We start from the raw sequence: 17584 nt of genomic DNA on the forward strand, positions 1-17584 counted from the left end.
AGGCGTGGTGGTGATGCGGCTAGGCCTCCAGAGGCACCAGCTTGGGGCCCAAGAGTGGCTGGGGCTCCCATGGTTGAGAGAGGCATGGTGGTGGGACGGCTGGGCCTCTAGAAGCACCAACCTGGGGCCAGAGCCTTGCCGGGGCTCCCTTGGTTCCGGTGAGACGTGGTGGTGGGGCGGCTGGGCCTCCAGAGGCACCAGCTTGGGGGCCCAGGCTGGCCGGGGCTCCACTGGTTGGGGTGAGGCGGCAGGGCCTCCAGAGGCACCAGCTTGGGGCCTGAGACTGGCTGGGGTTCCCCTTATTGTGGTGAGGCATTGTGGTGGGGCAGCTGGGCCTCCAGAGGCACCATCCAATGGGCTTTCCCCAACATGTTACACAGCACAAGTGGTTAGCTGTCCCCAGCAACCTACATGTCCATAAAGAAGTCTCTGAGATGTTGGGGAAGTTGACACGGTCGCCAATTTGACTGTGTGTGTTAAAATAATTCTGCGATAATTTAGAACTGGAGGAAGAAGATAGGAGTAAACTCAAAGTTCAAACAAGGTTTTAATCTTGTACAAGAAGAGGATTGACAGAGCAACATGCAGGTCTGTTACAAAGTGAACACTCTATGTCTTAGGAGAAAAGCATGGTATTTATCTGTCTCTGTGGGTGTGTTTTCACTTTGATAATAACAAATTTAAGCCCTCCTGCATTTATAGTTCCCAGAGAAGGAAGTGATAACCTTCAGTGATTATTCAATACCTTACACGGGTCATAAAACAACCTAAAACAAGGTCACAGGTTACAGGTAACGTAAAACAGCTACTTTGAACATTCCTGTGCAAGACTTAAGTTCCCATCTCTCCTTATATAATACATTTCCATCACAGCGCGGGCCCCTAAACAGCTGTTGAGGGCAGACTAGGTGTCAGAGACTCTTCACCGTTCCACTGGTCTGAAACGGGGTGGACGCCTTGGTCAGAAGTCTCTGTAGTAGTTCTGCCTCGCTGGTCTGTTGCCCTGGTCTGGGCCCCTTCTCCAGGGATGGCACTAGTAGTGGATCCTGTCAGTGGTGTACTTACTTCTCTGGAATGCAGCACCTCCTGAGCCAGTGACATTTTCTGCCTCCGCCCCCTTCTCTTCCTCAACTACATCAAACAGCACACAGTTTCCCCAGCGGATTTAATTCCCCCCTATAACTGAACATTTAAAGTCTGGATGAGACTTCGTTGACCACTTGCAAAGAGCTCTGAGGAGAACCTGAGATGCATGAATTAAGGAGACTGTAATGCACAACTTTGAAACTTACAGGGAGTCCACGTTGAGATTTTGTGCTGATTTGTGCTAACTGATCAACCTGAGATACATGAATTGAGGAGACTGGGATGAGAGTAGATACATTTCATGAAGAGACCTCTCTGATGTCTCTGCCTGAGATCAAAAAGAGACACAAAGTTGAGACATTCTAAAACTTCATTGAGAGCTTGATGAGATCTCCTTTGAAACTCACAGGGAACCCAAATTCATATTTTGTGCACCTGTTTCTCAGGAGAAACAACTGAGAAACAGGATAAATGAGCCACAGCCTCATTTTGGTCTCACATAGATCTCATAGTTGTCTAGGAGAAATGAACGAGACATTACTGAGGTCTCTTCTCCAACTTTCTTTTCCTCTGGGTTATTAACGATAGCTCAAAAGAAGCAAACTATGAGGTGTAAAGTCAGTAGTGACAGGTGCGTGTACTGTGGGTGCTAACCTAAATGATGTAACATGAACCAAGGCTAACCAAACCTAATCACAACCCCAACAAAATGGAGAGCTCAAAAAGGCACCAGTCCTCCAGGAGGGGGAGAGAGAGCGCACCATCTAGGACACACCTGTATATTATAAAGGCTCTAAACTGGTGACACCAATCCCTCAACAAGGTAGGCGGGGCCAGACCATCAAGAAGAATCTGAAAAGAAGAGCACAGGCAGGAAAGGGGCAACACAGATACTGGCCTAAGGCCTAGGGCTGCCACAGGTCGGATCAGATAAGCCCTCAGGAGACAGTCATTTGTCAAAAGCTGGTTAATGAAAGATTTGTAAAAATGAAGCACTGTCAACACGTGAATCAAGGTTTGGTTCATTTTTTGTACAAAGCCATTTCTTGTTATCGTTAAAAAATCTGCTTTCAAGGAAAGCAGACTGAATAAATGAGGGATGTATTCTTCAGTTGACGATACATAGTCGGTGTTCATTTTTGTTTCTCTTTCAAACATATTTTAATCTCATGAAATTCTTTAAATCTTGAAGGGTGTTCAGTGGAATAATGTTGAAATTGAAGAATAAAGCTATGTTTTGATCATAATGGAAAGCCTCATACACTAAAGGTAAAACTAACCAAATCACTTAAAGAGATACTCTGCTGGTATGCATTGTTTTTACTGAGCTGTTACCCAGGTTTTACACCAGTGAGCAATTTGAGCTTGTCAACATTAATGCAAATTTATGCCACTCACTAGCCACACTAACATTAGCCCTCAAATAGATGTGAAAACCTTATGTGTTGAATAACGGGATGCAACAGATGCTGTTGAGGTTGTAGAGTGATGTTAAACTATTTTTCTGGGTAATTATTGACTGTACAGTTAAGGTAAGAAACGTCAAGTAATTCTCACTGTCAATGTTATGTAACAAAGTGATAGACTTCCAGATTTGGGCAGGGAGATCTACCACATCCATGTGTCTTAGAGAAATGCTGCCTCTTTAGCTGAGTCATACTCCGGGTTTAAGCTGTGAATAGTAACTGTTCCCCACTGGGTCACCACACTATCATGCTGATAACCTAAACTGTTCACAGTACAATGAGGATAATACCAGAACTATTGCTCGTGTGTTTTTGATGGACCTTAGCCAACTGAAACTTGGTTTGTGAAAGAGGGGCAGGGCGGCACATGTTTCTAGGATGGGGGCCCTGTGGAGCTGGTAGCTGGGTGTGTTTTAAAGGAAAAATGCACCAAAACATTCAGGCATTTCTTATTTGAGACATAAATTCATAGTAAAGGAAAGTGACATGGTTTATATTTGAGTCCTAAGGTAACTGATCGTACACTCCTGTGCTGAGGGATAGAAAAGTATTACTGACTTTTCCTGGTGCCTATGTTTATGACTTGCTGTGATCACCTTTGTCAGAATCATAAAAATGTTAACTCATGTTCCAGCAGTTGATTAACGGCCTGGCTGACAACTGGATCCAATGTCTAATATTTTTTTGATTACTGGAATCAGTGTTTTTTTCTAATCTGAATTACTTTTAAATTGCACTACTTTGGCTCTTATTCAGGAGGCAAAGTAAATAGTACCTAAAGTTATCAAACAAGTGCGTGGAGTCGAAGTAGCAGAACATTACAATTACAATTACACATTACAATACTGAAGTAAAGAACTAATGCTCAAAATTGTACTTAAGTGTAGCAGTTGTGTCAATGTACTTAATTACTTTCCATCATGCGATCAGGTGATACCAGGAGGCGACAGTCTGATCACCAAATCAGAATTTACTGAGCCCACTGCTTTGCTCAGGTGCTTTTTAACGATCCATGTGTTGATCAAAATATTGTCAATCTTTGACAGTTTGGCTCTGCAGCAAAGAATAGGGCTGAACATACACAACCTGATGTCAGGAATATTAAACACCAGAGACACATTCGGGCCCAATCCCAGTGTCCGCACTCAGACTTTGAGGGGCATTCCCAGTAAGCACGCAAAGGGTTTGGGGCTGTCTCACTGTTTTGTAAAGTGCAGGAGAGTCTCTCTTTGCAGACATTTTGCGAGACAAACAAGTATGTATTTCTGCTGACTTTGCCAAAGGGAATTACCCATAGTTCATAACGTTGTAACATCAAACACACATGGTTTCCAGAGCTTGCTAATGATCTTCATCTGTATACTGGTTGTTGTCACCAGATAAGAGTAATCCCACATCTTTCATTTGTTTCATTGACACTATAAATTTGTGGAGGTCCCATAATGTTCTGCAGTTAAGAAGGATTAAATAAAATGTCTAAGTATTGCAAACAGCTATACCAAACACCAATCAATCAATCAGTCAATCAATCAATCAATCAATTGAAAAAGTAAGTCATCTCATGACACATTACAAATTGAGCAGACCCAACCACCCACCTTGATCCATCCATTTACTGTAACAATTTAACCTTCAGATGGTAACGGGGACACCCAAGGGACGTTGAGAGTCATCAGTTAACCATAGCTATCTCTTTTGTTGCTGTGACGCACATTGGTGGAAAGTGCACTGAAATCTGTGCTCAGCTACAAGTACACTTACATTGCTGAAATATTACTCAACTACAAATAAAACTACTTGTTTTAAGATAAAAGTGCGTTTAAAGTATTCTTCTCAAATGCTACTAATGCTGTGTATGTTCTGAACTTCAGCGCTGTTCTGCTCAGTGGTCATGGTCACCTCTCCAAACCTGGGCCTGCTGCAGAGTTTTGTAGTTTTTTTGTCTGTCTGTCAGGTGTTTCCATTGGTCCGTTTGTGATCAGATAGCCTGATTGTCCACAAAAACACATTAAAAGATGTAGCAGGTTCTTTGATCCATAACCTATTGTGGTTGTATTGACAGCCTATGAAAAGATGTGGATTTTAATTCAAATTGTTCTCGGCACTCAAGTATGTAAAAACAGAAAAATACATATGAAAGCACAAGTATCCACGAAAGCTGTCTCAGCGTACAGTTGGCTTTTGAGAGGCTAAAGCACACAAAAGAACTGAATTATGACTAAACCTAACTCTTGCTTTCTGTGTTTTTATTTTGTGTCTACATGCAAAACAAATCGCAAAACACAAAAATTATTCTGGGAATTCTTTATTAACTGAAGTATGCATCTGGTTCTCACAACCACAGCAACACATATTCCAAACGTCCTGTGAATGAGCAGCATCACACCGCAGACGCTGTGGGCTACAGGCTTACACTTGATCAGCGTCTGTCACTCACCATCAGGAGGCTTCATACTTGGGGCAAGAACTACAAATAATATTTTAATTTGGTCAACTCTCCAATTAATAATTTTCAAAATGAAAGGGGGCGACATGTTCCATCAGTTGTTCAGTTCAGTTGTCCAATTATCTGTTCGGGCACTGTTACAGTTTTGCTAATTGATTTTTTGTCAATCAGATGCTTTATTTGGAGTTCTTCAACGTTACAGCTCAGGGAGAAGATACAATTTGCGATGATCCAAATTGGAACATCACAGCTATCTCAGAACAGCATTTCAATCTAGTTTTGGTTGTTCGTGGATCAAATGTTTCATCATTATCGTTTCATAATATTTACTGAATCCATACCACACACAAAATGTACACTCGTTGGTCGCTTGCCATGTTCTCGCCATATTTAAGTGCTTGATCTAGTTGTTGAGGGCACAGTTTGCTTGGCCATGGCACATGGACTTCATTTAGAGGCAGGTTAACAACACTGAACAACATCTCATTTTTTTATTCATATTACATTACTCATCTTGTTATTAGCTAGGTATCATGGCATGTTTATTTCTGGTTTATAGTTTCTCTTCTGTTTAGCTTTGAGCATGGCTTCATTCCAGTAGGGCAGGAGGAAGGGGAAGATGAAGAAGATGGAAGCGTTTGTTGTATCTGTCGAGAGGAGGCTGCAAAGGCAAAAACATCAAAGCTTCAGTCACAGTGGGTCGTCAGGGGTCAGTGAGAGAAATAATATGTGCAACATTCGGTCTGTAATGAAAGTAGTGTCTCACTGTGGCCAACAGAGGGAGACATCAGTATGTAACCCCAATCAATGTTACACATCAAAGTGTGTTTACACGTCTTGGTGAAGAAGCTGCATGTAATCGATTAATTGCCTTAATTGATATCACTAAGTGGCTTAGTTGCATTGTGGGTGATGTAGGCACCAGGCAGTCCACTGATTTAGCCTACGACACTGTTGGACTCACTGTGGACAGTTTAAAAACAAATGATCAAAATCAAGGAGAACCAGCGATATCGCCGTTTATTTTCTTCATGCATTCTTCTTCCATTTTAAAAACCTGGAACAGACATAACACACAATGCAACTTAGCCAGACGCAAAAGCCCCCATACTTCTTTTTTATCCATACAGTAGTACCGCCTGACTCCTCAAGCCATGTGACAAACCCTTATTTCTAGTCAAATTGGTGGAGTTACCCTTTAAAACCAAGGAAGCAGATGGTAGAAACTGTTTCATTATCAAAACAAACAAACAGCATGTGCCTGAACATATGTAACAGATAGAATCAATTATGTCTGAAAAAAGGAACCTATTTGAACTTAATTTCTATTTAAATGTATTATGTCTTGCCTGTGATGTTTTTTTCTTTTTTCATCGTGATATTTGTGTCTTTCAAGATGAAATGAACAAATATATTAACAAAAAGTTAATGTAAACATGAGAGCAAGGATGCAATACATCGCTTTACAGTTACTGAATATTGACCTACCCAATGCTAGTCCACACTCCTCTTCCCTCTGAAAATCACTGGAGAAAAAGCAGGTTGAAGTGATATTAGAAAACATCATGTATTTAAAAAGGTTTGCTTGGTTTGCTAAGCATTCAAATATTTATGCAGATTAAAAGCTTAAAGTGGAATCGTGCTCACCTGTGCCAACTTCATTTCCTGCGCAAGTGACTGTGAGAGGGGAAACAAAATAAGGTCACATTCAGTCAACTTCTGTCCACTTTTAAAATTGCCTTTACTCCTTTGTTTGCTTGTTGTGTTCTAGTCCTAATTAAGTTAAACTAATCCTTTACACAAGTATAGAAAATTGACTGAACTCGCTGTGAAGCTAGAGACTGTGTCAATACTGATAACTTTGAAATAACCTGAAAACTATGCAAATTTGTAAAAAAAGAAAAGATGAGTAATTGCTCAACAACAAAACAAATGTGAACATTTTCCAACACCAGACATCAGTGTGAGATCCCAGTGTCATACCTGAGTACAACCTCTGCGGGCAGAACAGGACTTTGCTGCCATCTGGTGTGAGCGGAGACACCACTACATTGTAGACGTCTCCACACTGGACGTTGCTGACGTCACAGCTGTTCTCCCCGGGAGATGCGGTGCAGGTGTGGTTGTTGCTGCTGGCCCTCATCTCTGTGATGTAGCTGTGGCTGCTGCCGGCGCCGCGCCAGTACACCCTCAAAGAGTTACCGTGCAACCTGTAGAGCCGGACACCTGATGGACAGCACGCACCTGCAAGGGAGAGACAGAAAGATTGACATAAATGTAAATTAGCATAATATTAGAATAGTGATAATATTAGTTTGTGTGTCTTCCCTGAAGCTGCACATACACCCTGCAACATTAATCCGACTCTCTCTTAAAGAAGGAACTTAATGTGAAAAGCACCTAATGTCTATGGACAAAATGACTAAAATCGTTCCCATACTCTTGAATAAAGGTCTGTCTTTTGTTCTCATTGGTACAAAACATCTTCACTCACTGGACGAGAAGCCCTGATAGGTGCAGTTGGACCTTCGCCCGCTGTGGCTGAACGCCTCCATGGTGACGGTGTAGTTGGTCCCACAGGTGATGCATCCCATGAGGCAGTGGGAGTCCTTGGTGTGGCACCGGGCGTGACCACGTGATGATGTCAGAGAAGTGATGAACGAATGGGCTCCTTTGGCGGGAGACCATGAGACGTTGGTCATCGCCTGGGTCACCTGGTCCACTGTTAGACTCACCGGGCAGCAGGGCTCTGAAAAAGAAGAGGATATACAGTATTTCTACCACTGCTTGCTAGAGATTTCAGACCAGAGTGTTACACATCTTTCAAAACGAATGGTGTAGTGGTTACAGAGACTTGTAAAAAATTCTGTCAAAGAACATTTAAATTGTTGTGTCCTTTAACTCTGAATGGATTAATCTAAACCTTTAACTGCTCACCTGTTTCCAGAGAGTCCCAGAAGCTAGGTAAACTCTGGCCCGCGGCGCTCGTTGCTGTGACACTGACCTCGTAGGTGGAGCCACAGGGAAGATCAGTGATGTCACAGGTGTTTCCACTGGTGGTGCAGTTGTGTTCACCGCCATCTCCTGTCGCACTCACAGTATAAGTTGCAGCCCTGTTGTTAGCTGTCCAGCTGACACTGACGCAGGATGAGTTCTTCGGATTCAGCATCAGATTTGTCGGCATGCAGGGAGCTGGTAGGGATGAAGGAAAGAGAAGTCAGCTGAGTCTGTCCAGACCCTTTGAAGGTCCTACCTACAGTACATTTTCAAGGTAGACATTATAATAATATAAATACATTTTATGTACATACCACTTTTCAAAACAAAGTCACAAAGTGGCTCAGAGGACAAAAATATGGGGAATATGAGGAAGAATAACAAAGGTGAAATAGAACACTATAAAATATTTAGAATAATCAAATAAAATAAGAGTTACGAGAATGTGTTTTTGCCGTGACGTGACCAAATAAATACAGAACAGAATGATGTTACTTTACTTGTATGAAATGTGCTATACCAAGAAAGTTTGGCTTTTTAATTGACTACTCAATCGATCTAGAGGATCATAGAGACATACTACTTCTGCCTGCACTATTCCTGAAATAATCCTGTAATATTTCCATGGTTATTCAGCAGCATCTGTGCTACTGAAAATACAACCTGAGAACAAGCTATGGTTAGGGTGAGGGCCATCCCATCAGTTAAAAATGAACAAAATACCTATTGTGTATCTGAAAAGGAGTACGATTTTTACCTGTGTCTTTGGTGTGAGCTGGGCATGCACGATTGCATCCACTGATATCATTGCAGGGTATCACCACCACGCTGTAGGGACTGTCACAGTTGAGGTCAGAGAGGGCGCACACCGGTGCCGTGTCATTACACAGGATGAGCTGCGAACCGTCCACAGCCCGGGTCTCGTACAGCTCCGCCCCCCGAGAGGCCATCCACTTGATCTCCAAAGTGTCAGTGCTTACCAGAGAAACGGACACACCCTCTGGACAACAGGGCACTGGAACCCACAGGTGAAACAAAGGTAAACGTTATAATGATCAGAAATCAGACTCATGATGACTCTTGTAAGATGTCACCGGAGCTGCTACTTACAGGTGGTATGGTTCAGAACCTGTCCTTGAGGACTGCTGCCAGCCAGGTTGAAGGCATAAACGTACATCAGGTATGTGTAGCCGCACTCGCAGTGGTAGGTGCAATTGCTGCCGGTGGTGTTGCACGTCTCCTCGCTGCCGTCACCTCTCTTGATGAAGGCTGAGTAGCTGTCAGCATGAGGCACCGTGTCCCACGTCAGAGTGCAGTTTCCTTCTGGCGACTCCACGAGGGCCAAAGACTGCGGCGGGCAGGGGTCTAACAGGACATGGAGGGAGTTTAGCCACGCTCACTCACCAATGATGCCACTGATGTGATGCTGCAGTGTGTTTTTATAGAGCATTTTTCTCTTGGATGTGATACTACTTCATGTTTAAAACACTTTACAATAAGGTACACAAACGTGAATGAATCAGGAACGACTTCATAGTTGACTCTGATTTCAGGACTGTGTTGTCTTTATCATTAGTTACTCTTTTTCATAGGGACACAAAAAACAGTAACCAATGATTTACTAATAAGTCATCATTAGTTGATAGTTATTTGTGAACAACTCATGAAGAAAGTGGAGTCCTCAAATCATAGTCATTCAGGAATTGTTCATTAACCATTCATTAACTATTAAGTCGTTCCTGATTCATTGATTACTTGGTACTCAGAAACTTCCTCCATTTTTGTGAGCCTCATCATAGAGCCAGGAATAAACAGATAAATAAAACAATAAACAAATGATATTAGCGGACAAACTGCTTAGTATAGAATCTCAAATTACATCAAATCTCTACTACTCACAGGTAACGAACACCACAGGGCTCGATGGGTAACTGGGCCCGGCCTCGTTGCATGCCGTGACCTGGACCTTGTGAACCTCGCCACAGCCGACCGGTGACAGCGTGCAGGATCTGGATGTGGAGTTACACGTGAGGTTCTGGTCACTCATCACATGGTAATTGATGGATCCATAGACCCCCTGATCGAGTTCCCAGGACACAGAGAGTCCAGCCACGGTGTTGTTCATCACCATAGAGACAGTGACAGAAGACGGCATGGGAGGTCCTATTAAAACAGCAAGAAAAAAACATAAAGATTCATCGAATGATCATTGGAGCAGATACACACCCATTAGGACGGTTTAAGTACCATATCGATGTATGTTACTTAATAATACATGTTTAGAATTTTTCTTCTCTGCTTTACTGCGGAGAAAGGGGAGACTACACTGTTCTTATCAGATGGTTTTAGTTGGGTTTTTTTTAAGAGATGTTATAGACAATAAGTCAATAAAAATGTCTTATTTCTGCCTCACACAAACACTAAATATAGAAACATTGAAATACTGTTTATATGTTTGAAATGTGCATTTTGCTGCTCATCATTATTTTAACGTCAAGTCCCTATGTGTTAAATGTATTTGTAATCATAGCATCTTTATCCTGATGGTGCATGTCTTTGTAGATAAATTCAGACAGCCATGGCAAAAAAAGGTGTTGGACTCATACTAAAGGGTCTGATGTGTCAACTTTGATGCAACCTCTAGGGGTCACCAAAGTTATTTGTTGAACGCAAGACGCTTGGGCTAGGTAATGAGGATTAAATTCCCCGGGAGGTTTAGTATTTCAGTGCCACAATGTCATTTTGGGCAATAAAGGGTGTTATTAAACTGAAAAATATCAGCATCCACTACATACTTATTTTTTTCACAAGTACTTCATAACCACATTTGAGGAATCATCAGCAAAAAATGTTGCTTATGTAAACATGCTGTGTGTATGCGAATATCAGCCAGTCAATCGATATTGAAATGTTTGCCCAATATCAGTACTGGCCTTGATTCCCAAAAATCCAGTATCGGGCTCTGACTTTAAATGCAGAACATCTGTAACAGAGTTTAAACACTTTCAGTCATTTTCAGTTAAACTTTTCCTTTCCCTTTGCAAATATGTGATTTCACTGTGTGGTGGTGACTGGAGGTCAACGTTAAGCTTTTTTTTTCTATTTAGGCTTATAAATAACAGTTTGGGACTTTCCAGATATTAAACGGCTCTGATTAAGTGATCCTACACATAAACTGCAGTCCACCACCTCTAGCTGCTCTCACTTCAGCTAAATTGTGGTCTGCTCCTGGAAAGCACCACTCTGAAAGGCGGCGCAGAGGCCATCAAGAGCAGTTTCTTTATCAAGAGTTGCAGTGAAGATGGATGAGGAAAGGTTAAGATTCCGGAAGTGAGAACCCAATAAACAGTTCTCAAATGTGTAGCTGTGGTAAGAGTTCTTGCTAATATTTAGGCTTAATCGTCAATTTTATTTTATCTCTTCATGTATGAGATTTATACATATTATTATAAAAGCACATCTACTAACAACTGAGATTTAACGTCAACGAGCAGTTCGGAGAGAATAAAAGCGCAGAGAGGTGTCTCAGTGTCTCCTTACGTGTCGTCTGGTTGATGCACAAACTGCGATCTCCCTTTCGGCCCTCGGGGTCCCAGGCATAACTCTTGACGTGGTAGAGCGAGCCAGCGTCCAGGCCGGTGAAGGTTAAATTGGTGTTGGTGGTGTTGTGCTTCGTGGTGGTGTTTGAGCCCAGCTTGTATATGGACAGGGTGTACTGCACAGCGTAAGCAACAGGATCCCAGGACACAATGATGCTGTCATTGCTGGGGGAGGAGGTGGCAGAGAACTGAGGAGGAGGCAGAACTGTGGAGGAGAAGAAGGTTCGAGAAGTTTCACGTGCTTGAGATGTTTTGAGGGCTGGAGAATGGGCTGTTTATAAGCCAAGAAGAAGCATAGTTGATCAATAAAATAAAGAATTTGTGGTTGTGGTTCAAGTCCTCACAAGTTACACACAAACAGAGACACAATGTCACTTAAGTGGTAAGTGGCAGTGCATTCAGCAGTAGTCTTTTAGTTCATGACAAGTCCAAGTCAAGTCTATCAAGCAAGTTTCACTGTAAATCAAGTCTTTAAAGGAGCACTCTGTAATTCTTTGGGAAGAATTATTAATCAGAAGAGAAAAATCTTCATTGTTTGATTTTTTTTTATGCCAAAACAAACTAAATTAACAAACTCTCTCTCTTGTTTTCATGATGATTTAAAATGCATAAACAAACGGCCAATACGTTTTCATACTGTTTTACCCTGTTTAAATTTGGCGGACCCTGCCACGTTTCTAGCTTCAGACAGTGTTCTGGGACCTTATTTTCCTCTGAGAACCGCTCGTTTATTCAGTCATGGGAAAACAATGCATTTCTGAGTTTGTATTATTACCTCATTAATATGCCCCTCAGTTTGAATATATTAAGTCATTTTCATTAGTCACAGATGAATCAGTAATCTCAGTGTGACCTATGAGTACACCAACTCTGCTTTAGACAGCTACTGTATGAAGATCACAGTTGTCATGTTGTTTTCCGACTAAGTGAACATTTTACCTCTGATATGTTGACTTAAATGAAGTAGTGAACATTTTTTGTGTCACTTGTTCATTTTTGTGGTCCGACCGCCAGGGTCTCCACATAAGTAGCTTACTTTTGTGACATAAACAGAGAAAGGGGTGAATAATGGCAAATTGTTAACAAAAAAGTGTAAAACAGCTCGTTCCATGTTTTCTTTGGCCTATGTGGATCATATTCCTCCCCCTTGGGAAGGGAGTGAAGGTGAAGGGTGACAGCTCTGTTCTCGAGATCAGGTCAACTCATTGTGTTTGACATAGAACCGTCCGGTAGAGTTACCACCCATGCAGGATGGGTCCTGAGGGGTCCAGATGCATTTATGGGGTAAGACAAACCTGGATTTGCACCAACACTGACACCAGACTTCACTGAAGATGATGTGTGCATTCACTCACAGTACTGTATGTATGGTCTGTGCTGTGGAACAATGAGGCAGATCGAGTGACTTCTGCAGGGCATGAAGGAGTGATGAGCAGAGCACTCAGTGTTTCTCAGTGAATGTGTGACTCATAAACCAGCCCTCGAGTGTTATTTTCCCATTGAATTCATAAATGAGGATTAGTTTCCCAGCTGCGGATGAGAAGAATCTTACCTTCTGCACACAGATGAAGACAATGTGAGAAACAACAGTACCTGTCTTAGCCATCACAGGAGAAGATGGCTGACTGCGGCCCCCGCTGTTTACAGCCATGATGCTGAGCGTGTACTCAGTGTATGGTGTGAGGGACTTAATCTCAGCGGGGGAGGAGGACACGGTATCTTCTCTGAAGAAGCCATTGGCGTTCTCGACTCTTACGGTGTAGCTAGTCGCCCCAGTCTTCAAGTTGAACTCCACGATGAAAGTCGTGCTGTCCTTCGGCTTCACCGTCTGGATGGGATCCATCCTCTCAGGGGCTAAATAATCACAATCAGTTCAGAATCTGAGATGACATCCAAGAAAGTGATACATATTTTAAAACTTTATGTCGGCAACAGAAAGATTTCGGTTGTTAAATGCAAGGGATGGGCTCCACTTTCTCGGTGATAGCTGGCTGTGGAATCTACCTATTTCCCTTAAAGAAAGTTTAGCAATTAAGATAGGAGAAATAAAATCTTAATTTGTCTCCGCTTTCATGGAAAATTAAAGGAGACTACTGTACCAGAAACTCTTCCATGGTCCTCTGCTCAGTGGAAACTGCCCATCATCACAGTTATATTTAAGTGTTTAAATGAACTTGGTTATTAAACTGGATCCACAATTTATTTCTTTAAACTACAGTGAACTGATGTGCCTGAATATGCAGCATGAAAATTGTACTTTACAAAATTTTAAACGGTATTTTCAGAAAAACGCATACAACAACTGAACATATAGTAAAACACAGCTAGTCTTTGAAAAAAGTAATATAAAACAACAATGAAACCACAGAATATTGTGTTATTAAGAGCTCAAACAGTACAGGTATGGACAGAAGTATATCTCTCACCTGTGGTTGAGTCCAAAACTGCGGTGCTCAGTGCTACTTGGGAATTGTCCAGAGCTTCAATTGTGAATTTATACATGATGTTTGGGGACAGAGAGTTGACGGAGCCCATCACCGTGTTTGGACCAAATGTGACATAAGAAATGTGGTTGTTTGGTGAGGCTGAGGGGGCGACTGTGATTTTGTACGAGCTGGCTCCGGAGACCCTGGTCCATCGGAGTACCATGGTCTTGGATGTTGCTGAAAACACGGTTACTTCGATACCTCCTGATGAGAGAGATGACAGAAGTGGTGATCATTGAAGCACTTGTTCAATCAGCCTTGATACATGGATTGTTTTGTACATAAATATAATATAAACATGGTTTGGTGCCCCCCTCATTCACATGTATGACAGTGATATAAACATCTACAGTGAATTTATGATAAACAGGAACATACCTGTGGCGACTGCAGCCTGAAAATTAAGATGAGACAATATTATTAACAATAGTTCATGTAATTATATCTAATTCTAGTCACTACTAACTAGATAACTACTTTAAAGGCTGGTTATCCATGAGATGCTATTCATGTTTCTTAACATTTGTGCCTGAAATCAAAATAGGCTACCTATTATAATAGATACATATATTGTTTGATTACTATACCTGAGAGCATATTCCCATCAAGACAAAAATCACCAGCCACTTCATAGCGCCCATTCTTCACTGTCTCTGTCTCTTTAAACACTTCTATCACCGTTTCTCACACAGCCACTGTTAGACTTGTAAAAACACTTCACTCTTGACTTTGTTACCTTTTCTTAAGCATAACTGGTGACTGTGCTGGTTGAAATACCTCCGTGTGGTCCCTCCCACTGGAGACAAACATCCAGTAACAGGGAAGCAGAGAGATGCACCTTGAGGCAGATGCAGGTTGGATAGCATAGGAGGAAACACCTTTGTAACAGGCAGGACACACTATATTCAAGGAAGTAGACAGGATATCATTTAATGTGGCAGGAGGAATTTGATCCTTTGATCACTCTCTTTCACTTAGAGGTTTGAAAGGTATGAATACATTTTCAATTGTAGAAGCATACAGTGTTTCTGCCGGGAAATGACAAACAGATTGAAGGTCCACTTTGTAGTTTGGGGCGATAAATTTTAATCAGAAGAAAGAGACCTCCATGAACTGAATTTTCTTATACCATAGACTGAATTAATTGATTAAGTAAAGTGAGCTAAAAGGACAACGCAATTCATACTGTTTTACTTGGTCTATATTTGGTGGACCCTGCCAACCCTCTAGCTTAAACCAGTGTTCAGGGGACCTTATTTCCCTCTGAGAACAGCTTATTTATTCAGTTTTCAATTATTACCTCATTAATATTGTAAATATCAAAATTCTAAGTTTTAATTTCTTCTCTAAAACTACATATTGACCCTTTAAATTAAAATGGTAGAAATGAAGATACTCAAAATGATTGGATAACAGATTTTAAAAAGGAAAATACGTGAGTAAAAGTAAAGATATCATGTTAAAGTACTTCTTGATGATCGGGTCTGGAATGATCAATTATGTGGATTATCATCATCAGTCTTTTATTTCAATACAATTGCTGTTAGGACAAAAACTCCTGCACACTGTTCACCTCTCTTCCAATGAAGACTGAATTTTAATAACAACGTTTCGGTACAAAGACCTTCATCAGGTTATCGTCAGAGGAGACCATCTTAGATAGGTTGGTAAACCCATGTAGACCACTCAGGTCACAGTACAGACAAAGATCACTCAAAACAAGATGAGAAAGAAAGTAACACTCCTGAATCAGACAGTACAAATACGTCAGCTGACTACATGGCACTGTGGGCCTACAAAAAAAACATCAAATAATTTTTTCAAACATCTTATGCAGGAAAAGAATTTATGTGTATGTTTACAATCCAACAATACAAAATTGAACAGTGTGCTGGAGTTTTTGTCTGATTTTGTTGGCCTTTGGTCTTCACTTATGTACCCGTCGATCCACAGGCGTAGACAAGTTTTACTTTGATAGATGTTAAAATAAATTCATTTGAAAATGACTACTTTGGCTCTGATGCAACATATTATACGGAAAGTAACTAGAAACTAAAGTTATCAAATAAATGAAGTACATTCAAAATGTATGTGTAAGCACAGTTCTTGAGTGGCCTGCTTTGTTACATTCCACCACTGTTCCAAATAAGTTATGAAATTGTCAGACAAGCTCAAGTCACAGCTATACTATATTTTTGACTTAGCGAGCCAAAATGATTGTCTTGCTCATAATTTAGATCCTGATTTAACATGACATAGCCTGTTTCTACTGTTTCTTACTTTACAGTTTTTATTGATTGCTTTGATGCAGCAGTCAACTCAAACTCCACATTTTCAAAACAGTTAACACACAGGCTGAAACAGTGGCAGAAGGCTCTAACCGTGCCAAAACATTTAAAATATGCAACAAAAGCTTATTTTGCCTTCAAACAACATAACTTGAAAACAAGTGTATGAGCTCTTCCAATCAACCATTACACAGTGGACAACAAAATACAAAATACAGCACTCAGTGCGAATCGGTGCACCATTGCTTGTCATTGTGGCCTATTACTCTACGTAGCTTTCATGCCATTTGTTGTCAAATTTACCTTCTTGCAAAGAATTGAATCCAGAATCAGAAATTCTTTGATGCATTTTTTGATTCCACTGATTCTTTTTTTCGAACTGTGGCTGAAAATTGAAATACTGTAAATATTGCACAAAATATAAGAAAATAAGAAAGCTGGTAGTCTCATAGTTCACAAAACATTTCTGCAGCTTCACAGCAAGCATTTTCCTGAACAACTGACCTGTTTTAAAACAATACAATACAAACAATTTTTAGAAAAATAGTTAAATATATAAAATATTACAATAAAGTATAACAATCTATTACTTGTTTCATCTAGGCTTGATTACTGCAATGCCTTATTTTCAGGTCTTCCACGCGAGAGCACCAAAAGTCTTCAAATGGTTCAGAATGCTGCAGCCAGAGTCTTAACACGTACAAGAAAATTTGATCATATTACACCAATCTTAGCATCTCTGCACTGGCTCCCAGTGCATCTAAGATCAGACTTTAAGGTGCTGCTGATGACATACAAAACTGTACACGGCCTTGCCCCGTTGTACATGTCAGATCTCATTAAACCATATATTCCAACTCGGGCATTACGCTCTCAAAATTCAGGGCTCCTGATGGTTCCCAGGATCAAAAAGAAGTCAGCTGGCTGCAGGGCTTTTTCCTATCGGGCTCCTTTCCTCTGGAATAAGCTCCCAGCTGACATCAGACAATCTGTCTCTGTTGACGCCTTTAAATCTAAACTCAAAACTCACTTCTTCGATTTAGCCTTTAATTAGCCCTGATATCAACTGTAAGCTTCTTCAGTGGGTCGGTGTCAGTCTCAATGAGTTCCTATACTACTAGAGTTACACTGTGCTGCCGACGAGAAACAATCTGTTTATTCTGATAAATACTGCATTTCTCTAACCTTTGTTTTTGTTTTCTGTTCCCACAAGCTG

The 17584-nt window shown here is 41.1% G+C and overlaps 1 protein-coding gene across 1 annotated transcript; it reads right to left on the minus strand.

The window, feature by feature from the left end:
- Positions 1-4851: 4851 nt before the first annotated feature.
- On the minus strand, positions 4852-14843 carry LOC115592080 (fibronectin type III domain-containing protein 7-like). Its single transcript, XM_030434615.1, has 14 exons — positions 14668-14843; positions 14459-14474; positions 14021-14284; positions 13188-13448; positions 11536-11799; positions 9895-10158; positions 9106-9360; positions 8753-9010; positions 7936-8190; positions 7493-7747; positions 6982-7242; positions 6646-6675; positions 6487-6524; positions 4852-5659 (listed from the first exon to the last, which is right to left on the minus strand). The coding sequence occupies exons 1-13, from the start codon at positions 14719-14721 to the stop codon at positions 6493-6495; spliced, it is 2469 nt and encodes an 822-aa protein (XP_030290475.1). The 5' UTR covers positions 14722-14843; the 3' UTR covers positions 4852-5659; positions 6487-6492.
- Between the last annotated feature and the right edge of the window lie 2741 nt (positions 14844-17584).

This window comes from Sparus aurata, chromosome 11 (genome assembly GCF_900880675.1).
Source record: "Sparus aurata chromosome 11, fSpaAur1.1, whole genome shotgun sequence".
Classification (NCBI taxonomy): domain Eukaryota; kingdom Metazoa; phylum Chordata; class Actinopteri; order Spariformes; family Sparidae; genus Sparus; species Sparus aurata.